The sequence below is a fragment of the Aaosphaeria arxii genome, assembly GCF_010015735.1.
Source record: "Aaosphaeria arxii CBS 175.79 unplaced genomic scaffold BU24scaffold_1, whole genome shotgun sequence".
Taxonomy (NCBI): Eukaryota; Fungi; Ascomycota; class Dothideomycetes; order Pleosporales; genus Aaosphaeria; species Aaosphaeria arxii.
In genome coordinates this window covers 1,175,971-1,199,179 of record NW_022983474.1, presented here as the reverse complement: position 1 = coordinate 1,199,179, position 23,209 = coordinate 1,175,971, and the positions used below count along the sequence as shown (strand labels likewise).

Genomic DNA, 23,209 nt, shown 5'->3' with positions numbered 1-23,209 from the left:
TCGATTACGAGAGGCAGTTGGCATCGCGAACCTTTGCGACAACCATCCTCTATCGAAGAACGCCGCCTGCAATCGCTGCACCAAGCAGCTTCACCACACCACAAGACCTTCCGATATCCCAATGGCTCTAAGGGCGGCCGTTAGCAGGCCATTGAGCGCCGCTGTCCGCTCAGCCAGCTCTTCCGGATCTGTTGCTGTACGTGCTTTTGCATCGACAGCTTTACGAGCAAAGGATGTCGCTGCAGATAGCTCTGAGACCCCCAACATGAGGGTAAGATGCCAATGTCCTATTTTTGCTTCTCAGGGCCCTAATTGATTGCAATAGTTCGCTCCTCGTGATGCAATGGGCAAGCTCAAAGCTCCTATCGTCAATCCCACCGACAAGTACCAGGAGAAGGGAGAGGCATTGCACAAGTACGGACAGTACTTGATGTCATGTCTGCCGAAATACATCCAACAGTATGCTTAACGCTATTCTGTAAAGCTCTATTTTGCTGATTCCGTTCAGATTTTCGGTTTGGAAAGACGAATTGTGCATTTACATTCCTCCCTCGGGCGTCATTCCTGTCTTCACCTTCCTGAAATACCACACCGCCGCAGAGTACACTCAGATCTCTGATATTACTGCTGTCGACTACCCTACCAAGGACCAGCGTTTCGAGGTCGTATACAACATGCTTAGCATTCGACACAACTCCCGCATAAGGGTCAAGACATACGCGGACGAGGCAACACCTGTTCCCAGTATCTGTGATCTGTACGATGGTGCCAATTGGTACGAGCGAGAGGTCTACGATCTTTTCGGTGTTTTCTTCGTCGGCCATCCAGATTTGAGGCGTATCATGACCGACTACGGCTTCGATGGCCACCCTCTCCGCAAGGATTTCCCAATGACTGGTTACACCGAGATTCGATATGACGAAGAGAAGAAGAGGATCGTCGTCGAGCCTTTGGAGATGACGCAAGCATACAGGAATTTCCGTGGTGGCTCATCCGCCTGGGAGCCAGTTGGCCCTGGTGACAACAAGACACCAGCTCAGGTAAGTTCGAATGCGTCGAGACCTTCTCATCGGAGAGTATGTAGGGACTAACAAAACCCGTCTAGTTCAAACTGCCGACGCCAAAGCCAGAGCCCCCGAAGGAGGGCGAGCAAAAGAAATAGAGTGCTTCACCCATGTATATTCTGTATATCCAATGAATCGATTTCTCTGCATCTTCACCAAAGTCAATCAAAACATGAATCATGTAAAACGTTCCGACAAACAATGTGGCCCGAAAACCAGGCCTGCACTTGACTAGGAAACCATCTTGCTGCTGTTTACTCGGCCCGACATAGCGAGCTCATCGCCTAATTCCACTCTCAATGGTACCTTACGTCTCGTACAGAATTGCGATGCTACGTCACGCAATACCTGCATCTCGCCCGCATTTCGCTCTGTAACAGCTTGAATATTCATCGCCAAGACCCCAACCCCGCTTTCTACCATTCTTGCATATGAATGCTACATAATTCGCACTGCAATCAGGGGTCCCATCTTCCGGTGGGCAGTGATATTTCCAAGCTATAAATATGGAGTGGTGGTCTTCATGCCCCAGTGTTGAATCCTTCAGCTAATCCCTTCAAAGTTGGTTCATCCGACAATCCACCGGAAGCCACCATCAACCACCACCCAATCAGTTCGCAGTTAGCGCATCTTCCCTCGACTACCTTTGAATATAAATATAAAGTATAGTACACCGACCTCATGATTCTCACAACTCCATCTACAACTCGCCCATCCCGTCTATTCCTTTTACTACTATTATCGTCTTTCGCAGCAACTATGTCCTTCGCAACCAAAACCACAACCGTCCCCCCATTCAATCTCTCCTCCCCAGCCGGGACGGACATCTGGCGCAAACCACCGTCACATGACGTGTTCGATGCCCCATCCCACCCTTCTCCCCTCCAACAACACCCACTCAAATCTTTCCAGAGAGCGCGCCTAACATTCTCACTACCACCCGCGAACCAGCTCCGTCAATACGACCAAGCGGGTCTGGTTCTCCACTTCACCAAGCCGGGCGCCGAGTATGGTTCGCTGAAGGACAAGTGGCTCAAGACTGGAATCGAGTTCTACTATGGGAAACCATACGTCTCAACCGTGGGAACGGATCAGTGGTCTGATTGGAGCGTGCTGCCGTTGACGCCATTTGCGGGGAATGAGAGTCGGCCGAGTGCAACTATCGAGGCGAGGAGAGAGAAGGATCCGTTAGGCAAGAGTCTCTGGGTCTATCAGATCATTAAGGATGAGAGTGGCAAGGAAGTGGAGCGGATTCCATTGCGGGAGGTGAATTGGGTCTTTGCGGATGAGGAGGGCTGGAACGTTGGAATTGGCGGATATGTTGCAAGGCCGACGAAGGAAGGTGGTGAGGCGCTATTGGACTCGGAATTCCCAGAGGGTGTTGAGGTGGAGATCCTAGACAATTAGAAGATAAAAAGGATGCTTGATCTATTTGACTCGAGCTGTTTCTCCACAGCCCAGCGGCTGGGGAATCGAATACCAGGGTGTCGGGATATTAATGATAGACGACTTGTCACGAAATACATCCACACTACGGAATAAGCACGTCCAAATGGAAATGTAAATGAGAAATTCCGCCTCGATCAATAATAAGTTCACATTTGATATGATCTAGCTAACTAAAACCACATGATTGTTCAGCCTAGATATGTGTCAGTACTCTGTACATGAAAACCTCACTCAACCCATCAACTTACCGTAGAAATTACTAAAAACCTTCCCGAGCAAATGCTCCCCATACGTATTGCCCTCATGCACAGGCTCTCCCCCCGTCTTCTCCACACACTTCCCCAACGGCTTCACCACTGCATCGAAATTCGGCTCGAAAAAGAACGGCACGCTAACCCTATACCCATTCCCCCTATGAATAACCCGATGTCTCGTAGACCTCCACAACCCGTTCGTCCACCGCTCAATCATGTCTCCGATATTGACGACGAACGCGCCGGGGATGGGATCGGCGTTCAGCCACGTCGTACCGTCTTTAAGCAGCACCTGCAAGGCGCCGGGTGTGGGATCTGCAAGGAGGAGCGTTACACAGCCGTAGTCTGTGTGCTCGCCGCAGGATAGTTCGTCTGCGGCTGCGTCGAGGGCGGCGGGGTGGGAGAGCTTCGGGTACCCGATAAGACGCATCACCCAGAAACTGTTGTCTGTGTTTCGCACGAAGACCTTTTCGTCTTCGACTTCTCGAGTTGCTGTTCCTTCCGCAGCCTCGGGGCCTAGGTCGAGGGCAGCTCCCATGGCGTGGACGAGCGCTTTGCCAACTTGTTGGAGCTGGTCAATGTACTCGAGATACACGGGCTTGAGTTCGGCAGGCTGCTCCGGCCAGAGATTCGGGCCCTGCAGCGTCTTGTTGGTTCCAGGGGTTTTTGTGTCGTCTTTCTGCATGTCCCATTCTCGGTACAAGTCGATGGCTTCGTGGTGGTCTTGCCGCCCTTGTGTTACATTTTCGCCCATGCCCTGGTAGCCGCGTGCACCGTCCCCACCCTCAGGGCCACCGGCGTCATACCGTTTGATCTTGTTCTTCTCTGGCAGGGGCAGTGCGAAGAATTGACGCGCGAGGGATATCACTTGCTCTAGTCTCGACTCAGGGATTCCATGTCCTGTGAGGTAGAAGAAGCCGTAGTCGATGCAGGCTCGGTTTAAGGCAGCGGCTGTCTCCTGGCGAGATTCGGGAGATGCTTTTGGATTGACGTAGGATGATATGTCGATGATTGGAAGTGAAGCACCCTCGGGAGCCATTTTTCTAGGGAACTTGCTTAGTTGATAGCGACTGGATTCGGGGTGTTGTCGAAGTGCGTGGTAGTATTTGTCCTAGTACTTCGTACACCCTACTGCGAGCAGAGAAAGGCTGATACCTCAACAGTAGGCGTTCAAACCAGACCTTCGTATTTAAGCTCAACCAAATAGACGGATGTATTTGACCTGGTTCGTCTATTAAGGCAATGAAACAGTTATACCAATTAGCAGAAGGAAGTAATCTATTACCATAGTCAGCACTATAAAGATATCATTACACTCAATTGCTATAAATTGAATGACACCTGAAAGCTCAGCGCATCCATCTAAAGAATCTGGCATTATAGACGTAGTGTGTCCAAGTATATCCCAATAGAGGAGGAGACAGGACTAATGTGACGTGGCGATGGAGCCCATGTTGTACAAAGAATAATCAATGTTCAGCGTACCTGCAGTTACGAGATTCAAAACTCAAAGTTTTTGATGCTTATATTAACCTCTTCTCCAACAAAAATGTCGTGCATCGGCTTTCAAATAATATAAGAGGTGGTACGTTGAAGAAGCACAGTAGGCCGAGGTTGGAGAGCGATCTATCACTGGCGCTTTTTTACCTTATCTGGACTAGGCGACGCACTATCCCCTCCTCTGCCGACGTTCTTGTACGTTTTGTTCTCCATGTCAGGGGAATGGACGTAGTTATGAAAGACATACACTGGAGGTTGACTCGGAAGATTGTCATGCACATCAGACACTGTATCGAGTTTGCAAAGCGCGCACTGGGCGAAATTCTAATCTATTTTCGCTATGCAATACTTGGAGGGGGAATCCACCATATCATTACTGACATCAAATCATTTAAATCAGGCGAACCGTCGCCGTGTTAAGTGATCCCAATACTCCTTTTACATAATGACCTCGTTGGCCACATCCTGTAAGACCTGTTAGCAATGTTTGAGACCATGACATGATAAAAACGTACCCTCTTCAACTCCTTGTAGGGAAGGCAGACGCAGTTCTGCACGCGGACCTCATCACCGACTCCGCAGTCCTTGCCGAGAATGGTGATGCTCTGCACCTTCACACCGTTCTTGATGATGCTAGTGCTGTGGGTGGTGACGGGAGTTGGGGTTCCCTCGACACGAGCCCATGCGCCAATCTTGCTGTGCCAGCCAACAATTGTGTACATGACGCAAGCATCGTGCTTGATCTCCGAGTCCTCGAGAACGATGGACTCCTTGACACGTACACCAGCGCCAATGTGCACGCGGGCGCCAATGGAAACATTGGGTCCGAGCTTAGCGGTGGGGTCGATCTGGGCTGAGGGGTGGATGTAGACGGGAGGAATGATGTTGGCAGACGGGGTAGCAAGCTCCTCGGGATGGGACTGGAAGGCCTTGAGAAGGTACAAGGCATTTGCTGGCACCGCGGAACCAGCAGTCTTGATCTGGCGCCAGAAGTCCTTGGTCTCGAGGACGAAGAATTGCCTGCTGTCGGCAATGTCTGACAAAACATCCTGCTCCAAACGGATGACAGCGTTCTCCTTATCCTCATCGTCATCATCCTGTCCTTGGTAGAAAGACGACTCGAGGTTCTCAGAGGAGGGGTATGAAAGTAATCTGGGACGCTCGGTACGGCGCTTGATGGCGCTGCGAATGGCAGGGAAAATGGTCTCTGTCGAGAAGAGGTAGACACCACAGTTGATGAGGTTAGAGATTTGCGACTCGGGCTTCTCTACGTAATGGAGAACACGCTTGGTGTGGGCATCGGACACGATGCAACCGAAGTTTGTAGACGACTCGTTGGAGACCCTCGTTCCCAACATAACAGCCTCCGCATCCTTGTCCTCGTAAAGCTTGAGCATGTCGTTGAGAGGGAACGAGCAGCAGACGTCAGCGTTCAAGACGAAGAACCTGTCTGGCTTTCCCTTCAAGATCACATCGCGGAAGTGGTAGAGCCCGCCGGCGGTGCCCAGGGCCTGGTATTCTCGGAGGTACTTAACGCTCAACTGAGGGAATGAGTTCGATACGGTGTTGATGAAGGGCTGGAAGACGCTCTCCTCGTAGTAACCGACGATGAAGACTTCCTTGATCTCTGGGACCTTAGAAATGGCACGGAAGCAATGCTCGATGATTGGATGTCCGGCGACAGGGAACAGCGGCTGTTAATGAAATGGAATGTTAGCGGGGTCTGTAATGAGGGAAGCCAGGATTGCGAAAGTTGACAGTACGAACCTTGGGCAATTCCATAGACAATGGCCTGAATCGTGTTCCGCGCGAAGGTCCACCGACCTGTTTATGTGAGTATTCTGATCTTTTGTCGCATTGTCCGAGTGGTGTTTACCAAAATAACGGCTTTGGTGGAGGGGGCAATCCCCCCCTTAGGCCTGGAAGCGAGAGATGGTGGTTGAAGGCTCATGATTGCTATAGTTTTCTGAAAATATGGTAGGAGTGATTGTTCGAGTCTGGAGAAGGAATCGGAAAAGAAAGGAGAAGAGGGGGTGCCAGCAATTGACTACTAAGTTGTGGCGGTTTGCGAAGTGGACAGCTGGTAGACCCTGGGAATCGTGTGGCCCGTGTTGGGCGGTGAGCGGCGCGGCTTTTTGTATGTATGTACCTTAAGTACCTATGAACCAGTGGTACCTCTCCTTTGGCGCTGTCCATTGGTACAGTGACCACCAAGTACCTGCTGGTACAGTACACCATCGTCACATTGTGAACTTCATCCCTTTCCTCCCGCATGTCATGAATAATCTACGTCAATGTCTTCCGTTGTACTAGCCAACGGAGTCTATGTCGCTACACGTGCTTACACTGTCTCTTCTAACTTGATTGTACAACTCCCTTTCAATGAATTCAATCCAATCCTTCGCCCTTTTTGTAGCATCCCGATCTCCTGATTCGCAGGACTTATGTAACACCCGGAAAGTTGTTGACACAGTCCGTGCAAAGACACATACGTGTCCAAGGTTCTTGTCTGCTCTCTTTCGGAAGTCCTTATGTTATCGCTTAATCATGTATATGCTGATAACAAAGTACCGGTATTCCTACTTTGCTGAAAGTTGGGAGTTCCAATGATCTGCCTTTGGTGAACCTGGAATTAGTCGACCAATCAGAGACGATTTCAGCCGACCACATTGCTTTACTCTACCTTTACTGCCAATATATGAACTTCACAACTATATGATCTGGGTACCGATTTCTATACTTCCTACCTCATCGATCTCGTGTGATGTTAGCAAATTTTGATCCCGGGAAAGGGCTCCCGGCTACCGCTATCCCGTGCCATTATCCTGATGCTCCTTCACCTGACCAGAGCTCGAGGGAGTGAAGTGGACTACTTCCACGTTCACTTCACGAGCAGGTCAATGTGAACCTCCAGTGGTAATATGAATTCAACATTGTTCGATCCTATACTTCTCTTGCTATTTCATCCCCAGAATTCTTTCCCGTCCCCCCGCGACCCTTGCGATGACACCCTTGGCATATGAAGAGGACCTGGAGGTGTTACAGGGCAGGATATATTATAACATGGTCTCCAACATAGTGCATCGCCCTAAAAAGGTGGGAGATAACCTATCACCACAACCTGCTAGCTCCGAAACTGTCAAGCTGCCAGTGCTACCGTCGAACCGATTTCCCACGGATGCACCACTCAAGCGTTCAACCCCAAGCAAAGCCGAAGACCGAAAAGCAAAGAAGGCCAAAGTACCCGAAAAGGTGCAACTGCAAGGAGAAATCAGCGGACTTCTCGAAGAACTCGACCTTCTCAAGTGCAAGCTCACCAACAAGGATGGCGACACTGACCACGAAGCCATGGGATACAACTTCTACGGGCGGAGGAAGCTCTGCGCCATCATCGAAGAGAACTGGGACGCCGACCTGACCACCTTCTTCCGCAATGATGCTAGGGGTATCGATATCCATCCTCGCATCCCGCCGACGAAAGAGCACGATCTATCCGCTTTCACGAAGAGACGGCTCGCAAGGGAGGGCGAATCGGTGACGGAATTCCTGGAGAGGATGAACGATGCTCCTAAGAACCCGCTCGATTTCGGTTTCGACATACTGTCTCATCTTGCTGTTGTCAGTGAGTTCACGGAGGGCTTGGGGGACGGGATGCGTCAGTTGCTCTTCGAAGCTGTGCAGACTCGCAAAGCGCAATACCGAGCACGCAACACTGGTGAAATGCTCATTCTGGATGTGAAAAAGGTCATCAATGACCTTGTTCAAGAAGCCGAGCAATCAAAGTAAGCATTCTTCAAGCTCTCATCATGCAAGCTAGAGCTCGATTGACGTATTACTACACAGTGAGAAATTATCCAATAGCGATGACGGTTGGACCTCAGTTTGCAGTTGCGAGGAGTGAAGGGATGTGTATAATTTGGAGTTTTCAGTGGCGTTAACGGGGATTTCTCTGGATTGGTTGATACCCTAAGCTACCATGCTTCATGTTACAATGCAATAAAATTACACTTTCTATACTACATATTCATGAACAATGCTGTGACTACGCTGGCTTGACGCCCTTGTGAATAGCGGCAATACCGCCGGTCAAATCTTCCCAGCCCTGGCCCGGTACCAAGAACCCGGCGTCCTTGATCATGTCTCGGAACTCTGTCTGACTGGGGAACCGCTCGATACTCTCTACCAAGTACTGGTAACTATCCCTATCTCCAGCAACGACTTGTCCGATTAGGGGGATAGCTGAAAAGCTCCAGCGCTTGTATACGGCATCGAAGAGGCTGTTGTTGACCTTGGAAAACTCCATGCAAGCAAACACACCGCCGGGCTTCAACACGCGATAAGCCTCGCGGATAGCCGCCTCCTTGTGCGTAAAATTCCTGATACCGAAAGCCACGGTGTACAGGTCGATACTGGCGTCCGGAATCATATCCAATTTCTCCGCATTCGCTTCAATGAAGTCCAGTCGGGGTGACCTGGCATATGGTGTCTCGAGAGCGCGCTTCCTGCCTTCCGCAAGCATGTCTGGATTAATGTCTGCCACGGTGACTTTGGTGTGGGCATCGTTGTTGATCGTTGAGGCGTGGTCGAGCATTCGGAATGCGATGTCGCCGGTGCCACCAGCGATGTCAAGAATGTTCCAGCCTTTCTCGGACGAGGACGAGGAGGTCAAGGGGTTTCGGCCGGGATTGAGGTTTCGGACGAAGTGGTCTTTCCAGAGGCGATGGATTCCAAGGGACATAAGATCGTTCATGGTATCGTACGATGAGGCAACGGAGGAGAAAACAGCACCGACTGAACCGAATAAGCCACAGAAAGCTATATACTTGGATCAAAACATACCACGCTGCTCTTTCAGCGCCTCAGCGACCGTCTCGAAGCCGAAGTGTGTCGTGCCTGGAGCATTTTGACGATCCTTAGGCGGCGGCGTCTGCTGCTGTGACTGGCGAACCGAGCATGAAAAACATCGGTAGGGGTCTCTCGATACCCTCCTCTTCACTCCCCCGGCCAATTGGCGTCTGAAAACAGCTTTCGGAATTTGAGCACTCATGATTGAAGGTTTTAAAGAAAGTCGAGATGCTTGGCGCGAACTTTCGAGCCGCGCGGGTGCACGTGCAAGGAGGGCTAGAATGGAATGACTAAGCGGAAGGTTGACCTGCCCCAAAGACCTAAAACTGACGTCTCTCTGCGGGTTAAACTAGCGTTCACAGCCGACGCTGGCCGTTGTTCCCGAGCTCATAACAACTTTCCCCAGGTTTTAAGTACCGAGAGCGCCGCAGGATGTAGCGAACAAACAACACAATGTCTTTACGCTCAGGATCACGTAGAGTATGCGGCAGCAAGCTGTTGAGACCTCAGTCTTTGGCCAATGGCTCATCAAATCTCAGAGCGGCGACCCGCTGGCAGAGATGCCAGGGCGTGGCTACTACAGCAAACGCGGAGAGGTAAGGGGGAATATTGAACTGGAAAATACCGTTCAAATGCTGATTTTATTTGAAGGGTTCTTTTCCCAGGTGCTTTGAATAGCGAGTTCACAAATTCCATGGACTTCCTTCGACCATCTACCAAAAAGGCCATACCAACGTACCGTGTTATGGACCAGTATGGAGAGGTTTTGGACCCAGCGTACAAATGTGATCTTGAAGATGAAGAGGCGTTGAAACTGTATCGAAACATGGTTTGCTGTACGTTTGACACTACTACTATTCTTTATCATTCAGCTAATTGTTACAGTAAGCATAATGGACCTGCTCATGTTTGAAGCGCAGAGGCAAGGTCGATTAAGTTTTTATATGGTTCGTATTCGTGTAAACTCTGATCACCCACGACAAACACTCACCCCAAAATAGGTCTCAGCAGGCGAAGAAGGAATTGCAATCGGATCAGCCAGTGCACTATCACCCGGAGATGTTGTTTTCTGCCAATACCGCGAGACGGGCGTTTACCTACAGCGCGGATTCACACTGGACGATTTCATGAACCAACTCTACGCCAACGCAAAGGATCACGGCCTAGGCCGCAACATGCCGGTGCACTACGGCAGCAAGGAACTCAACATCCACACCATCTCGTCGACCCTCGCCACCCAAATCCCACACGCAGCTGGCGCAGCATATGCCTTGAAACTTCAGAACCAACAGCTGCCCGACACTCCTCCTCGGATAGCTGTGTGCTACTTTGGAGAAGGCGCCGCAAGTGAGGGTGACTTCCACGCAGCATTGAACATAGCGGCTACGCGCCAGGTCCCAGCGGTATTCATTTGCCGAAACAATGGATATGCTATCTCTACGCCGACGAGCGATCAGTACCGCGGCGATGGTATTGCTAGCCGTGGTGCTGGCTACGGAATCGACACCCTCCGAGTTGACGGAAACGACATCTTTGCTGTGAGGCGTGCGACACAAGAGGCCCGTCGGCGTGCACTGGAGGACGGCGGAAGGCCGGTGTTGATTGAGATGATGGCCTACCGTGTTGGGCACCATAGCACTTCTGACGACAGTTTCGCATATCGACAGCGTGTTGAGGTTGAGGACTGGAAGCGTCGAGACAACCCAATCACGCGTATGCGTAAGTGGTTAGAAGGAAAGAGTATCTGGAGCGAGGACAAGGAGAGAGAGTTGAGGAGTAGCCTGAGGAAAGAGATCTTGGTCGCATTCGATAAGGCGGAAAAGATGAAGAAACCGGCCATCTCGAATATGTTCAAAGGTGTCTATGAGAACCCTACGGAGGAACAAAAAGATCATGCCACCGAACTCAAGGACATTCTGACTAGATACCCTAAGGAGTATGATGTTGATCACCACGAGGGAGGAGTTGGAGGCTTGGACGAACTACTCGAAACAAAGTCTTAGAAGAAATATCACTTCTAGATAGAAAATTTACATCTGAACCAATATACAATCCTCTAAATTGTCCTATGTCTTCGATATAGATATACGTTAATAGCTACTGCTAAATTTTTGATATGTACCTCGATATATACCAATGCATCTCATTGAATTATGTAGCGTCTAATAACCAATCCGGTTCTGCGTCTTCATCATCGGGATCTTCTGACATTAGCGATCCGGCCTCGGATGGTGTTGAGGCTGGGCTCGAAATGTGCGTTGGAGCTGAATCTTTAGAACGCCCGTCCTCGACGGCCTGGTGATTCGGATCTTGTATTGTGATGTCTGCCTTTGTGTCTTCCTCCCTAACGTGAACTTCTGGCACGGTGACTTTTTGAAGTTCGGACCCATCTGAGGACTGTTCATCTTCAATCACCTTGATTCTTTCGGCCAAACGATGCTCAGTATCAGAGTTGGTGTTGAGGCCTTCACCCGAAATCCCCTTTGATGCCTTGATAGAATTTTCGCCTGCTTTGGGGCTACTTTCGAGAACATTGACAGTGTCGTGATCGTTTGAGTCTTCGTCTATGGACTGAGGTAAAGGTGATGTTATGTTTTGGTGCGAGGACGGCTCACGCACAAATCCACCAGAGACACCATCATCTTCTGGAATAAAGCCACCAGACATATGGTTGTCTTCTGGGATGAAACCACCGGACATAGCTTCATCTTCTGGGATGAACCCACCGGGTATAGCATCGTCTTCTGGGATAAAACCACCAGACATATCGTTCCCTGCGCTATTGTCAACGCTCTCTCCTCCGGGTACTGCCCTGGCCGTTTTGGGCGATCGTGTGTGAAGAGAGCTAGATTGATGTTCTGAGATGAAGCCTCCACTGTTCATGTCATGATTTGGTGTGTATGCACTGCTTTGGTTACGAGACATCATATCCGCAGGCATCATCTCTTCATCCTCATCCTCATCTTCGTCGACAACTCTGCGATAATGCCGTCGTACGGGAGGTGGAGAAGCTGCAGGTCCCTCGGCGTCATCCATGAAGAAACCACCAGCCAGTTGTTGCTCTGTGATTGCTTTGTCCTGCTTCTCTATCTCTGCTTGCACGTTGATTGTTGGGCCTGTCTCCCCATCTATTTCGATAGCATTGACCCGTTGTGCGATTTTTAAGCCCAGGTAGAACCTCCTCCATAATCTCAGAGACTCGGAGGTTCGTAGCGCTTCTTCGGCCTCCTCTTGTGCATATTCCATGCCACGAATCACAGCTTCCACGGCATCCTGGTACTCTTGTGCCACAACAACGCCCTGGACGACAGCGGTGCCGTGTCTGCCCTTAAAATTAAATCCCGTCACTGCTTCAGCATAGTCCACACCGACGATCCGAGCAGCTTTGGCGGCCAACTTGTGCCTGATATGTGTTCCTCCTTCAGGAACCATCGAAGGAACATAGAGATCAAGATTACCGTAGACATTGCGAGGAACTCTGCCCCCAACAACAGGAGGAGGAATGTAGAGTTCGGTCTGGAACTCTGCATACAGAGCGGCACCGAGTTCATCCTGTATCTGGTCCTCGAACCCCTCGTCTGGCGGAACGGAGCGTCGAGCACCTTTCCGGGGCTTTGCATGCTTTAAAGGCTGCTCTCCGCCGATGACATCACGCCCAAGCCTATACCATTTATCCGCACTTCTGACGAGATGAACTTCTTTTCTTCGATATATTGATTCCATCTTCGGGTTCATAGATGTACCAACGTTTACTTTGCCAACTGAGTGCATGGGATGGATGACCTCGTTGTGTCGTAGATGTCGCTCAAGGACATATATAGGGTGATTTTTAAAGTCTTGCACATTTTTAGGTATGCCTTCTCCAGCCTCTCTTCGGGCCAGAGCTGCCTCCTCAACCTGATCTCTGTCCAGGACGGTTCTCCTTCGAAATGGCTTGAGCGCTCGTCTCCACCACTTTGCGCCAACCTCAGAACAATCGATTCTGAATTTCCGTGTCTTAGCATTATACGCTTTAGCATATCGGCGCGTAACGTCTCTTGCTGAAGAGTCTTCCTCAAATGCAATTGTGTAGACGAGGCTGTTCTGCGAAAAATTGAGCGGTGGCTCAAGCTTGTCGGGTTTGTCAACAGTGAACGTTGATAATGGGTCGACCGCAACCCATCTCTGCTGGGCAGAATTGAACACCTCTATCCAGTACACAGGAAATGCAGTGTGGTACTTCTTCTTCTGCTTTGGAGCAACACCTAAGCCGATAGACCGATGTCGTTCTCCTAGTGCCCGTTCGAGGCGAGAAGGTCGCTTTGAACGAGAAGAAACCGGCTTTGGCTTTGGCTTTGTAGGGCTAGACTGCTCTCTGTTGTATGGATCTAGGCGCAAGACATTGTTCGGACTAGTCTTTTGAGGTGAAGATACTTGCGCTGCTGATGCGAAGGGTAGGCACTGCAAAGAACAAACCAGACGCGCCTCAACGCCAATGCCACGCAGCAACGCACAGAACAATTGCGCACCAATGTCTTGAGATCCTTGCAATGCTACGGCAGCTTTTCTAAACTCTTCCAACTCCATTGGCTCGTCAAGATCACTAAAGTCTGTAAATGATTGGACTTCGCTGTCAACGTCAGCCCAGCGCGGCTTTTGCATGCCCAAAGCAGTCACTGAGAAGCGGTTTGTCCACCAAGATCTTAGGTCTCGCAATCCCTCCAAAAATTGCTTCGATGCTTGGTACTGCGAATATTCAGGCATCGGAACAAACTTGGCCAGCGCTCCTGAAGGTAGGATCTTCCGCAACTTCGCTTGAACTCGACTGTCATTGCACCATGCGTTCCGGCGATGAACATGATATAAAAGACAGAGAACATGCATCATGTGAATATCAAGCCTAAGCTTTTTATCGATTGATGTGATGCCTCTTCGCCGTACCTTACGCTTAGGGGCGATGTCTTTTCCTTTATCGCCTCCGATAGTGATTGATAAATCACCAACTTCGGGCACGACATCCTCAGGATCTTCGTCGTCATCGTTGGCATCGCCTTGATCAAGTGCATCCTCCCATTCTTGGTCACTGTCGTCGGATTCATCTGAATCTTCGACTGTTTGCAGAATACGTTTACCCGCATCTTGCACGCTGATATTCGATCTCGTCGACCAATTGTGCTGAGCAGATTGTGACTCTACATCAGCTTCAACTACAGGCACGACTTCGGTTTGTTTTTCGGGATCTGGGCTCAATTCCTTTTGAGGTGGAGGATGTATGGTCTTCCGCTTCTTCAGAGGCTTACTATCTTCCTCGGGCCCTGCCGCTTTGGAAGACGTTGATTCTGATAAAAGTTCTTGGTATACAGACACATACCCCGCCTCCGCCTCCTCCTCCTCTTCTTGCGGGGGCCTTTGCCGACGTGAGGAACGCCGTGTTGCAACACTAGTGGCAGTAGAAGGCGCTTTGTGAAGACGTCCCCGCGGAGCTCCCATGCTAACTGTACGGACGTATCACTACGTGGAGCGGATGCCTATCGGAAGCGACAAGATGGAGCGTGAGTGTTGCGTGTACAAGCTGCGACCATCATGCGGTTACCCGTCCGAGCCGAATATATCCAAAATGCCTGTGAACAGCTGTTCGTGACTAGAATGCGCTGGCAAGCACCGAGTGGTGAAGATTGAATGATGAGTGGTGTGTGACTCGACTAGGTCGATCTTGCGTCATCTTTCGAGAACACATTGCCGCGTGATCACGTGATAGTCGCGTTCAGCATCATCAAGGCATCCAACAGGATTCATATCACTGCAAATGTATCTTAGGTATTTGATCTAAAAGAGGCCGCTATTCTTCATTTCATCAGGTAGCAAACCGAATTCTTTCACGGGCGGTCGATTTGCAGGTCAACTGATGTCAACATGAAGATGACATGTTTCTACGGCTGGTCACTTACTTTAAATTATAGCCTACTACCCGGGATGAAACGTTGGACGAAAAGAAAAACGAGACGGACGGAAGCAATTGTGTCATGCAGACACGAAGGTTGTGGCATGGAACTATGCGGGTAGCTGCAGTAGAACATTTACTTCCTCTTATTTGGAATATTGATCCAACGTTTCTCAAGTCTCGAACCATATAAGATTTATAGAAAGAAACACACAAATATGCGTGACTGCCTTATTTCAAATCAAATAGTCATAGTTTCTTGATTGATGGAATGGTCCTTCTGAAATCGTCACCCGAAATCGCACCAGCAAACCCGAAACATGGCGAACTCCCACAAGAGCGATACAGACCACTACAACACTACGAACCTGACCCCCGGCATCGCCAACAAGACCATCGAAATCACCGAAGACAGCGAGAAAACAAGGACGTCGGGCAGCGCAATTTACACACGCCCTGTATCTTCATCATTCATATCAGATATTAAACATATCCACGAGCATGCGAGCAGCATTTGTTCTACTGGACAAGGACTCGAGTGTGAAACTAGCTGTGGGTTGACCCGATGACAAAATTTGCTGTAACATCTACAGCAGCTTATCAATTACCATCTTCCCTCTACTTTTGCGATATTTACAGGTTTGCAGGTCTGAATCGTGACGACATACAGCCCAGTCATTGTTGTTCACCAAAGTCAAAAATGGGGCTCGAGCGGGAGAAAGACGGCGGTTCAGCACTAAACAATAGCGAAATTGATCTAGAGTGCGGCCCCGAGATCCTGGAACGCGTTGTTCTGACTGTCAGTGGTCTCAAATGTGGCTGTTGTGAGACCGGCATATCGAAAGCGCTGCGTCAATATCCAGCTGTCGCGAATAGCCAAGTGAACATAGTTCTCGCAAGGGTGGAATTTGATCTGGACGTCAGCCGTAGTTCTGTGCCTGCAGTTATATCTTATCTGAGCAAATCAACGGGATACACTTATGCAGTACATGAACAACCTACCGGCCAAATATTAGATCTGCTCGTTGCCGACCCCACGGATATTCATCATGCTGGAAGGCCTTACGGTGTCACCCTCATCGAGTCTGCAGAGGAGAAAATGTCATGGAGCCCTACTAAGATTCTCAGCACACAAGGAGCGATGAAAACACCAACTTTTGGAACACCTGCCACGTCAAACTCACACTATCCAGCTCGCATTATTGATCAACGCACCATAGGATTCCCTTCTCTAAAGACGGTTCGAATACATTATGACGCCAGCCGTATTGGAGCACGCGATGTTTTCGAATACTATCAACATCTTGCTCCAAATCAGGACATACGACTTGCTCAAGCAGAACCCAGTGGTAGCTCTGCGGTCGGACTCGAGGAAACCAAACGGGCATTCTCCCTTTTCATTGTTACTCTTCTGATGACAATTCCAGTGCTTGTGTTTGCCTGGTCGCACACTCGCGGGATCATCTATGATCATCTATCTCTTGCTCTGGCAACTATCGTTCAAGCTGTTGCCCTCGAAGAGTTTGTGCCTAGTGGCTTACGTACATTGGTGCACTCGCACCTTTTCAACATGGACCTCCTCATAGCACTTAGTACATCGATGGCCTATGTATTTAGCGTCGTCTCGTACGCATTCCTCATCGCTGGACGGCCCCTCGAAATCGGCTCATTCTTTGAGACTTCCACCTTGTTAACTGTTCTTATACTTCTTGGTCGTACAATCAGCGAATTCTCACGTCTCAAAGCAGCAAGATTGGTTTCAGTAAGGTCTTTGCAATCGAACTATGCATTGATACTGGAACCGGGTGGACCTATCGGACCCACGCGAGAGGTTCGCCAGATCGATGCTCGCCTGCTTCAATATTGTGATATAATCAATGTCCCACCACACACACGCATTGTTACTGACGGGAAGGTACTATATGGTGGCTCCGAAGTAGATGAGTCAATGACTACAGGAGAGACTGTCCCTGTTGCGAAGGGGCTTGGTCAGTATGTGCGTGCGGGCACGATCAACGGCACTGGTCAACTCATCGTGGCCATAACGAAGCTTCCACATGAGAACTCTATCAGCACCATAGCCAAGATGGTTGAGGATGCAGAATTCACAAAACCTAAAATTCAAGTACTTGCTGACCAAGTGGCTGAATGGTTTGTCCCAGTCATCTCCATCATCGGCATTGTCGTTTTCCTATTATGGATGTTTATAAGTCACTTTCACTATCACGATGATTGGCAACGCAGCACAATGATTGCAATTACCTATACCATCGCCACTCTTATAGTATCCTGCCCATGCGCCATTGGACTTGCAGTACCTATGGTTGTACTTATTGCTGGCGGTGTCTCAGCACGATATGGAATAATTTTCAGAGATCCACAGAAACTCGAAGTTGCCCGTGGCATCACTGATGTGGTATTCGACAAGACTGGCACGCTCACAAGCGGTACTCTGCAGGTCATAGAGGCAACTTTTCACAATGATCGTAGTGACCTTAAGGCTATGATATCAGGACTTTTGGAGAACGACAAGCATCCTGTTGCTCGCGGGGTTGTAAGCTGGTTGCGAGATGAAACCTGGAAGGACGGCCATAATCGACTTTACCCAGTCACAATGAGAGACATCAAAAGCGCACCTGGATGCGGTGTTATGGGTGTGTGTGAGCTGAATAACCTGGAGATTCGCGCTGGCAATCCAGAATGGCTTGGGCTCTCCGTGCTCGACAATCACGATACCCAGCTTTGCATTACCATTGACGGAGAGCACAGCGCAACCTTTCGTCTTCGAGATACTGTACGTCCAAACGCAAATAGCGTCATACAACGACTCCTTGATCGCGGGCTCGTGGTACACATGATCAGTGGTGATGGAGAAGGTGCTGTCAATGACATAGCCCACACCATTGGCATTCCTAAGTCTCATACTCGATGGAGGACCAAACCTGGAGACAAAAAAGATTACATCCACGATATCCAGTGCAAAGGTGGGGTGGTTCTGTTTTGTGGTGACGGAACCAATGACTCGGTGGCCCTTAAACAGGCAGACGTTGGAGTACATATCAACCAGGGCTCCGATGTTGCGAAAAGTGCCGCAGATGTGATCCTTATGACCGCTCGCTTGTACGACATCCTCATTCTGCTCGACCTATCTCAGGCTGCATACACGCGAATCATGCTCAATTTCGGTTGGTCCTTCATATACAACATTCTAGCTGTTCTCATGGCAGCTGGGGCTTTCGTAAAGTTCAGAATTGATCCGCGCTGGGCAGGTCTGGGTGAGCTTGTCAGTGTTGTTCCAGTGATTATCATTGCATTTCAGCTGCGATGGATTGATTTCGCACAAGAATATAGGGGTATGGAGTGGCGACAGGGAGATGAGAATTGAACATTCCAACATGCTCAGACTCCTACACCAGTACCAGCCCTTCGAAGTATCAGTATAGCGCGCACCTCAACGTTCTCTGTGAAAGGTAGCGTAGATATCTTGCTATTGAAAATTTCTTCATCACTTCGGTGCACAATGATATGGCCATTGTTATTATATCAAATAGAGTTGAAAGAGATACACATGATCAATTGCTTTCCCGTCGAGAAAGACGTGCTGGTAATCAATCAATCCGGTGATGCTTTAATGGAAATGCTTATCGATAAGCCACCCTCGACGCGTCGCGACGCGTCAACCCAGGACCCACTCGTCCCGCAGCCAACGAGTCTGACTCTAAACTATGAGCAATGAGGAATCACAAGAACGACTCGGACAAACCCTTGAAAGTGTATCGATCGAAGAAAGTCCCCAAGCAAGTTTATTTCCCCGATCAAAGAAAGGTGGTTCGACGCAAGCGTAGTACCACGCAGGATGGTCCTGAACTGAGACAACTCACATTTCTACCCGAGAAAATGAGAAGCGCCTGCGGCATCGTCCAGGACTCTGAGGATGAGGAGGATGATCAGGAGATTGGATTCGACGAAGAAGAGGGCATGGGTCGCTCAATACAAGAGTCGGCGCCAGACTCGTTGAAACCAGGGAATAATATGTCGAAAGCAACAGCGCAAAAGAAGAAGAAGCGCCCAAGTGACGTGATGGAGGAGAGCGAGGCAAGCTCGCAAGGAGAGAGAAGAAGTCCGCAACCAAAATCGAAACGGGTCAAGAGAGCACCAGCGCCAAAACGCAAGACCAAAGCGCGAGCCAAAGCGGACGGATCTCTCAATGAGCTGTCCGAGCCTCTCTCCAGCACGGCCTCTTCGAATCCGGAGCCTGAGAGCGTGAGGAGGGAAAGACGGAAAAGGCAATCGACGATGACACAACTTGTTGATGGACGTCTACCTTGTTCACAAGATGAAGAGCCCCAATTTCGGCCGGTGAAGAGAGAGACTAGATCTAGAGTGAGACGAGGTGAAGCTGGTTCGAATGCTCAACAGCAGCGAACACTTACGCAGATGATCCCCGGGCTGACTCCCATCGGTGTAATATCTGATAGTGAGGATGATGAAACGGAGGAAGACGAAGGTCCTGAAATGAACCTTGATCATGTATCGAAGCCCTCGTTATCTGACAGGTCTTTTGAGCTGGGCGAGCAAACCCATCAGTCGGACGATGAAAACCCCACCCGGGATGAGACAAATGGCGAAGAGGAAGATAATTCGTCCGATGATTACCAGCCTACACAATACATTGAAGCACCAGCCAAGCGAAGAACACATTCACCACGACAAAGTCGCCGTGCAATAATCTCATCGTCTCCCCCTCAAGTACAGACGCCTCGAAGACCCGCCCGGACAAGGTTCAGCCTCCTAGCCACTCCCGAGCGACGTAGGGTTGTCGAAATACCCTCCTCGCAATCACCCGCAATCACCCCTTTGTCTATGCACAAGACTCCAACTTCTGGACGTCACCCGCTGCATGAACGACCTGCCAACGCCCCAAATCCCGATGTAACTCCGTCGAGGAGAAAACGAGTGGCCTTTGAAGCGCCCGTAGAGGACACTCCACCTCTTCCTTTGGTCAGGAAAAATACAATATTAGATTCTGACGAAGACTCTGACGAAGGTCTGGTCGAGCTCGAACCAGAAGTTCTCAACAATGAGGTGGGCCCTGATACACAGGCACTTATCCAACGCTTAGAACGACCCATTCCAGGGCGGAACATTGGGTCAGAAACACAAGCCATGCTGGACGAGATTGATCTTGCATGCGATCATGCTGAAGATGATGCAAAATGGAACGACCGTAAAGATCGTCTTGTGCTGGAAAGTCCCCGCAAGTTGGCTCGGGAGATGGCACCCCCCCAATCAACGGCGCCACTTTCCTCTTCTATAAACCGCCGTATCAAAGAAGAGCCGCTGACACAGTCGCTTGGAGTTTCTCCAATACAATTGAGGCCTTCCAAGATTTCCCCACAGAGAAGGAGTTTCAAAGAGGAGCGTGAACCATCACCTACTTTAGTCAAAAGCGAACCCAATGATGACGGTGCACACGAAGAGCCCACACTAACACCACCTCAAATCCAGGAAACTTCTGATTTAGATAACAATTCGATTCAAGTGCCTTGTTCTCCGCTCCCGAGGAGCCATCGAGAGTCTCAAGGTACCGCACACTCCCACTCCAGTCGAGCCGAAGAGCAACTGCGAACAGAATGGAAATCCTACTCGCAATACCAGAAAGCACGACCGCCGCTTTCATCCAGCGCACGCGCAGTCCACGACTCTGACCCGTTCAGCTATCAAGCCACCCCGTTCCGCAATTCGATACAACCACGCCCGCCTCCACCACAATCTTGGGACCCTAGCCAGGCTACTACGGCCGATAACTCCCAACCTAGCCCAAAGGCAACACCTAAAAAGCGGCAATCAGGCCTTGTGGGTGCAGATGTCTCGCCTCATAGGGTTCCGAGTTCACAAATCGCGGTTTCACCACCGGATAGACCTCCTGTATTGCTCATCCCTTCGAGTTTCCCGAGCCCGAGTAAGATGGGATATGGGGACTGGGAAAGCCCCTCTGGAGAGCGAAAGGAGAGTACGAATTTGACTAATGGGGAACTGTTCACTCAAATTGAAGGAATGGATAGTGTGGAGGACTTCAGCATACCTCCGCTGCCTCCTCTAGAGGATGATGATATGTTTGAATGAGTAATTTAAGGGCAAGAGATATGAAAATTTCCGGGCAAGCGGTGTGATTGTACACTCATTCGATGGCATTTAGACTCTCCCAAAGAATGCTCTGGAAGAACGGCAACTATCTTCTTCCCTACATGTTTTTCAGACAGGCCACACCATGTATGAATTCAAGATCAGCATAGCACTCCGCAGCAAAAGGAGATCATTTCGAGCATAATCTATCTTTCAAATGCGTCGTCTAACTAGAAGCAGATGCCCCAATGGATTGAACCCTTGAAAGTGGCCTCCAACATCGGCAAATAATCACTAATAGATTGCAAATACTTCTTCTCGATGATGCACACCCATCACTAGCTTGTCACTGTGGTTCATCTCAAGCTGTAATACGACGTGCTTCAGCCTGTCCAAACCTTAGGTCCTGGGATGATATATTCCTGACCAACTCAGTAAACATCTTGATCTGACGATGTTCGAGACTTACTGTCGTGTTTCTGCCAAGCTCGCCATATACGACACCAGAGATCGCAATACCTGGATCTGTTCGATATTGGTCAGTGAGATGATTTGCAAGTACCATTTCAACACTTACCTTCCATGGAATATGCACCCGGGAACTTGACCAGGTAGTCCTCACTCGGAGTCGCAGTTCCACTACCCTCGACCTTAAGTTGCCCGCAAGTCGGATAGAACTGAGGCGGCATCAACTCGATCATGAGAATCTCATGCCTAATCATATAATTCCCCGGCTTGAGGGACTTGGGCACCGTCACCGACCACCCCTTAGTCCCCGGCCTCGAAAGCGCACTCTGCTCCCAGCCCGCAGTATCCCCAAGCGTGAACCCAGGCTTCAGTCCCTCCTCCGCAATCTTGAACCACTTTAGCGCCGCAGGATCAACCGTACTGCAGTCCCCACCACAATCGGCCATGTAAGCCATCAACGGCCCATAGAAATGGTACCAGCGTCGGTAGAAACAGTCGCGGGTGCTGCCCGGCTCGCAGTAGAACGGCCCGTTGGGGTCGTCCCACGTGAGGTTGTTCGACCAGCTTGCTGTGATGGTGTCTCCGGCTTTGACGGGAGCGTGGTACGTGTCTTTGACGGCGGAACCGTCGTAGCTGCAGGTTACGTTGGGGGATAGAGGGTCTTCGACGGGCCAGTAGTACCATCGGCGCTGGATTAGGTTTGATTGGGATTCTGGGGGTTCGGTGAATTTGTACCTGGTTGCAGTTTAAGTATAGGGGTGGTTCGACAATGAATTGTTTTTCAAATGTGGGAATGTTTACCCTGGGTAGTCGACACCGTCGATTGTGTATGTGTATACACCTCCATGAGCAAAAACACTCGAAGCCAAGCAAGCAATAGCAGCAATTGTGGATTGTTTCATCTTGATCTAGACAAAAAAAAAACAGTTATTTGTCTACAGTTCTTAGGGTTATGCCCTATTATAATATTTATATGTTTATCTTTATATATGTATACGTACGTATGAATACCTGTTACTTCATTCTCTGAATACAAAATCCATGTCATTAAACAGCCTCAATGATAATACCTGGTGACCTTTCAAACCGGGACATCGTACATTGCCTATAAGCTCGATATATAACCTTATATTAACGTTGCTGATGCACAACACAGAGGCACAGTTGCGGGGCATAACAGCCGCTGCACGTTCGCATCGGGCATCCCTGAGCGATGCACATCCGGACCACAGACGGCCGACACCGAGTGAAACATAGCGAATGGGTTCCTGATTGGCGTACGATGGGGATAAAGTAGGCATCATGGTCAGGCACCATTACCTGGTGTAGTATACCTCAGAGATTAAAAGCGCTTAGGAATTCCGGGACGACGCTTTAAATCATGGGCATATTCCTATTCGGTGGGATAGCTGCGTGTCACGCTGAGGAATTCATGTCGTTCGGGCAACAGCGCTCCGTCTGAGGGGGTTACTAAGATTTACACTCTTCATTGCAGAGACTAGGTCATTTTCATACATTTACTCGCGTGTAAACTGTGGGGTTTGCGGACTACCTACTACGATCCGGGAAACTTTCCATTGGTG

At 49.7% G+C, this 23,209-nt stretch overlaps 11 protein-coding genes across 11 annotated transcripts; 6 read left to right on the top strand and 5 right to left on the bottom strand.

The window, feature by feature from the left end:
• Positions 1-121: 121 nt before the first annotated feature.
• BU24DRAFT_337819 (uncharacterized protein) lies at positions 122-1,162 on the top strand (the record flags this gene model as incomplete). The annotated part of the gene is made up of 4 exons (XM_033523106.1): positions 122-271; positions 326-459; positions 509-1,040; positions 1,127-1,162. The coding sequence occupies 4 exons, from the start codon at positions 122-124 to the stop codon at positions 1,160-1,162; spliced, it is 852 nt and encodes a 283-aa protein (XP_033389118.1).
• A 661-nt stretch (positions 1,163-1,823) lies between these two features.
• Positions 1,824-2,471, top strand: BU24DRAFT_456814 (uncharacterized protein; the record flags this gene model as incomplete). The annotated part of the gene is made up of 1 exon (XM_033531476.1): positions 1,824-2,471. One exon carries the CDS (start codon positions 1,824-1,826, stop codon positions 2,469-2,471), a length of 648 nt encoding a protein of 215 aa, XP_033389117.1.
• A 230-nt stretch (positions 2,472-2,701) lies between these two features.
• BU24DRAFT_403853 (Clavaminate synthase-like protein) lies at positions 2,702-3,806 on the bottom strand (the record flags this gene model as incomplete). The annotated part of the gene is made up of 2 exons (XM_033525605.1): positions 2,702-2,706; positions 2,762-3,806. The coding sequence occupies 2 exons, from the start codon at positions 3,804-3,806 to the stop codon at positions 2,702-2,704; spliced, it is 1,050 nt and encodes a 349-aa protein (XP_033389116.1).
• Positions 3,807-4,402: 596 nt separating this feature from the next.
• Positions 4,403-6,310, bottom strand: BU24DRAFT_416456 (nucleotide-diphospho-sugar transferase). Its single transcript, XM_033526454.1, has 4 exons — positions 6,144-6,310; positions 6,035-6,091; positions 4,783-5,961; positions 4,403-4,732 (listed from the first exon to the last, which is right to left on the bottom strand). The coding sequence occupies exons 1-4, from the start codon at positions 6,216-6,218 to the stop codon at positions 4,706-4,708; spliced, it is 1,338 nt and encodes a 445-aa protein (XP_033389115.1). The 5' UTR covers positions 6,219-6,310; the 3' UTR covers positions 4,403-4,705.
• Positions 6,311-6,981: 671 nt separating this feature from the next.
• BU24DRAFT_8248 (uncharacterized protein) lies at positions 6,982-8,239 on the top strand. The gene is made up of 2 exons (XM_033534683.1): positions 6,982-8,049; positions 8,111-8,239. The coding sequence occupies exons 1-2, from the start codon at positions 7,271-7,273 to the stop codon at positions 8,166-8,168; spliced, it is 837 nt and encodes a 278-aa protein (XP_033389114.1). The 5' UTR covers positions 6,982-7,270; the 3' UTR covers positions 8,169-8,239.
• BU24DRAFT_416455 (UbiE/COQ5 methyltransferase) lies at positions 8,197-9,362 on the bottom strand. The gene has a single exon (XM_033526453.1). The coding sequence runs from the start codon at positions 9,015-9,017 to the stop codon at positions 8,310-8,312; it is 708 nt and encodes a 235-aa protein (XP_033389113.1). The 5' UTR covers positions 9,018-9,362; the 3' UTR covers positions 8,197-8,309.
• An 81-nt stretch (positions 9,363-9,443) lies between these two features.
• BU24DRAFT_382737 (thiamine diphosphate-binding protein) lies at positions 9,444-11,166 on the top strand. The gene is made up of 4 exons (XM_033524779.1): positions 9,444-9,708; positions 9,764-9,948; positions 9,998-10,059; positions 10,114-11,166. The coding sequence occupies exons 1-4, from the start codon at positions 9,566-9,568 to the stop codon at positions 11,113-11,115; spliced, it is 1,392 nt and encodes a 463-aa protein (XP_033389112.1). The 5' UTR covers positions 9,444-9,565; the 3' UTR covers positions 11,116-11,166.
• A 97-nt stretch (positions 11,167-11,263) lies between these two features.
• On the bottom strand, positions 11,264-14,581 carry BU24DRAFT_339550 (Rad4-domain-containing protein; the record flags this gene model as incomplete). Its single annotated transcript, XM_033523186.1, has 2 exons — positions 11,264-11,357; positions 11,685-14,581. 2 exons carry the CDS (start codon positions 14,579-14,581, stop codon positions 11,264-11,266), a joined length of 2,991 nt encoding a protein of 996 aa, XP_033389111.1.
• Positions 14,582-15,732: 1,151 nt separating this feature from the next.
• BU24DRAFT_469554 (heavy metal translocatin) lies at positions 15,733-18,419 on the top strand (the record flags this gene model as incomplete). Its single annotated transcript, XM_033532615.1, has 2 exons — positions 15,733-16,099; positions 16,253-18,419. The coding sequence occupies 2 exons, from the start codon at positions 15,733-15,735 to the stop codon at positions 18,415-18,417; spliced, it is 2,532 nt and encodes an 843-aa protein (XP_033389110.1).
• A 323-nt stretch (positions 18,420-18,742) lies between these two features.
• On the top strand, positions 18,743-21,379 carry BU24DRAFT_8228 (uncharacterized protein). Its single transcript, XM_033534680.1, has one exon. It carries the CDS (start codon positions 18,765-18,767, stop codon positions 21,156-21,158), a length of 2,394 nt encoding a protein of 797 aa, XP_033389109.1. The 5' UTR covers positions 18,743-18,764; the 3' UTR covers positions 21,159-21,379.
• A 162-nt stretch (positions 21,380-21,541) lies between these two features.
• Positions 21,542-22,528, bottom strand: BU24DRAFT_429744 (lytic polysaccharide monooxygenase; the record flags this gene model as incomplete). The annotated part of the gene is made up of 4 exons (XM_033529764.1): positions 21,542-21,580; positions 21,628-21,683; positions 21,736-22,361; positions 22,428-22,528. The coding sequence occupies 4 exons, from the start codon at positions 22,526-22,528 to the stop codon at positions 21,542-21,544; spliced, it is 822 nt and encodes a 273-aa protein (XP_033389108.1).
• Positions 22,529-23,209: the final 681 nt, after the last annotated feature.

Bases quoted from the DNA above. Each gene is read 5' to 3' on its own strand.
- BU24DRAFT_382737 (XM_033524779.1), top strand. From the start codon at position 9,566: ATGTCTTTACGCTCAGGATCACGTAGAGTATGCGGCAGCAAGCTGTTG. The intron at 9,709-9,763 runs GTAAGGGGGAAT...TTTTATTTGAAG, and splicing joins ACTACAGCAAACGCGGAGAG to GGTTCTTTTCCCAGGTGCTT. The intron at 9,949-9,997 runs GTACGTTTGACA...TAATTGTTACAG, and splicing joins GTATCGAAACATGGTTTGCT to TAAGCATAATGGACCTGCTC.
- BU24DRAFT_416455 (XM_033526453.1), bottom strand. From the start codon at position 9,017: ATGAACGATCTTATGTCCCTTGGAATCCATCGCCTCTGGAAAGACCAC.
- BU24DRAFT_8228 (XM_033534680.1), top strand. From the start codon at position 18,765: ATGAGGAATCACAAGAACGACTCGGACAAACCCTTGAAAGTGTATCGA.
- BU24DRAFT_8248 (XM_033534683.1), top strand. From the start codon at position 7,271: ATGACACCCTTGGCATATGAAGAGGACCTGGAGGTGTTACAGGGCAGG. The intron at 8,050-8,110 runs GTAAGCATTCTT...ATTACTACACAG, and splicing joins CAAGAAGCCGAGCAATCAAA to TGAGAAATTATCCAATAGCG.
- BU24DRAFT_416456 (XM_033526454.1), bottom strand. From the start codon at position 6,218: ATGAGCCTTCAACCACCATCTCTCGCTTCCAGGCCTAAGGGGGGGATT. The intron at 6,092-6,143 runs GTAAACACCACT...TCACATAAACAG, and splicing joins CCACCAAAGCCGTTATTTTG to GTCGGTGGACCTTCGCGCGG. The intron at 4,733-4,782 runs GTACGTTTTTAT...CAGGTCTTACAG, and splicing joins CCTACAAGGAGTTGAAGAGG to GATGTGGCCAACGAGGTCAT.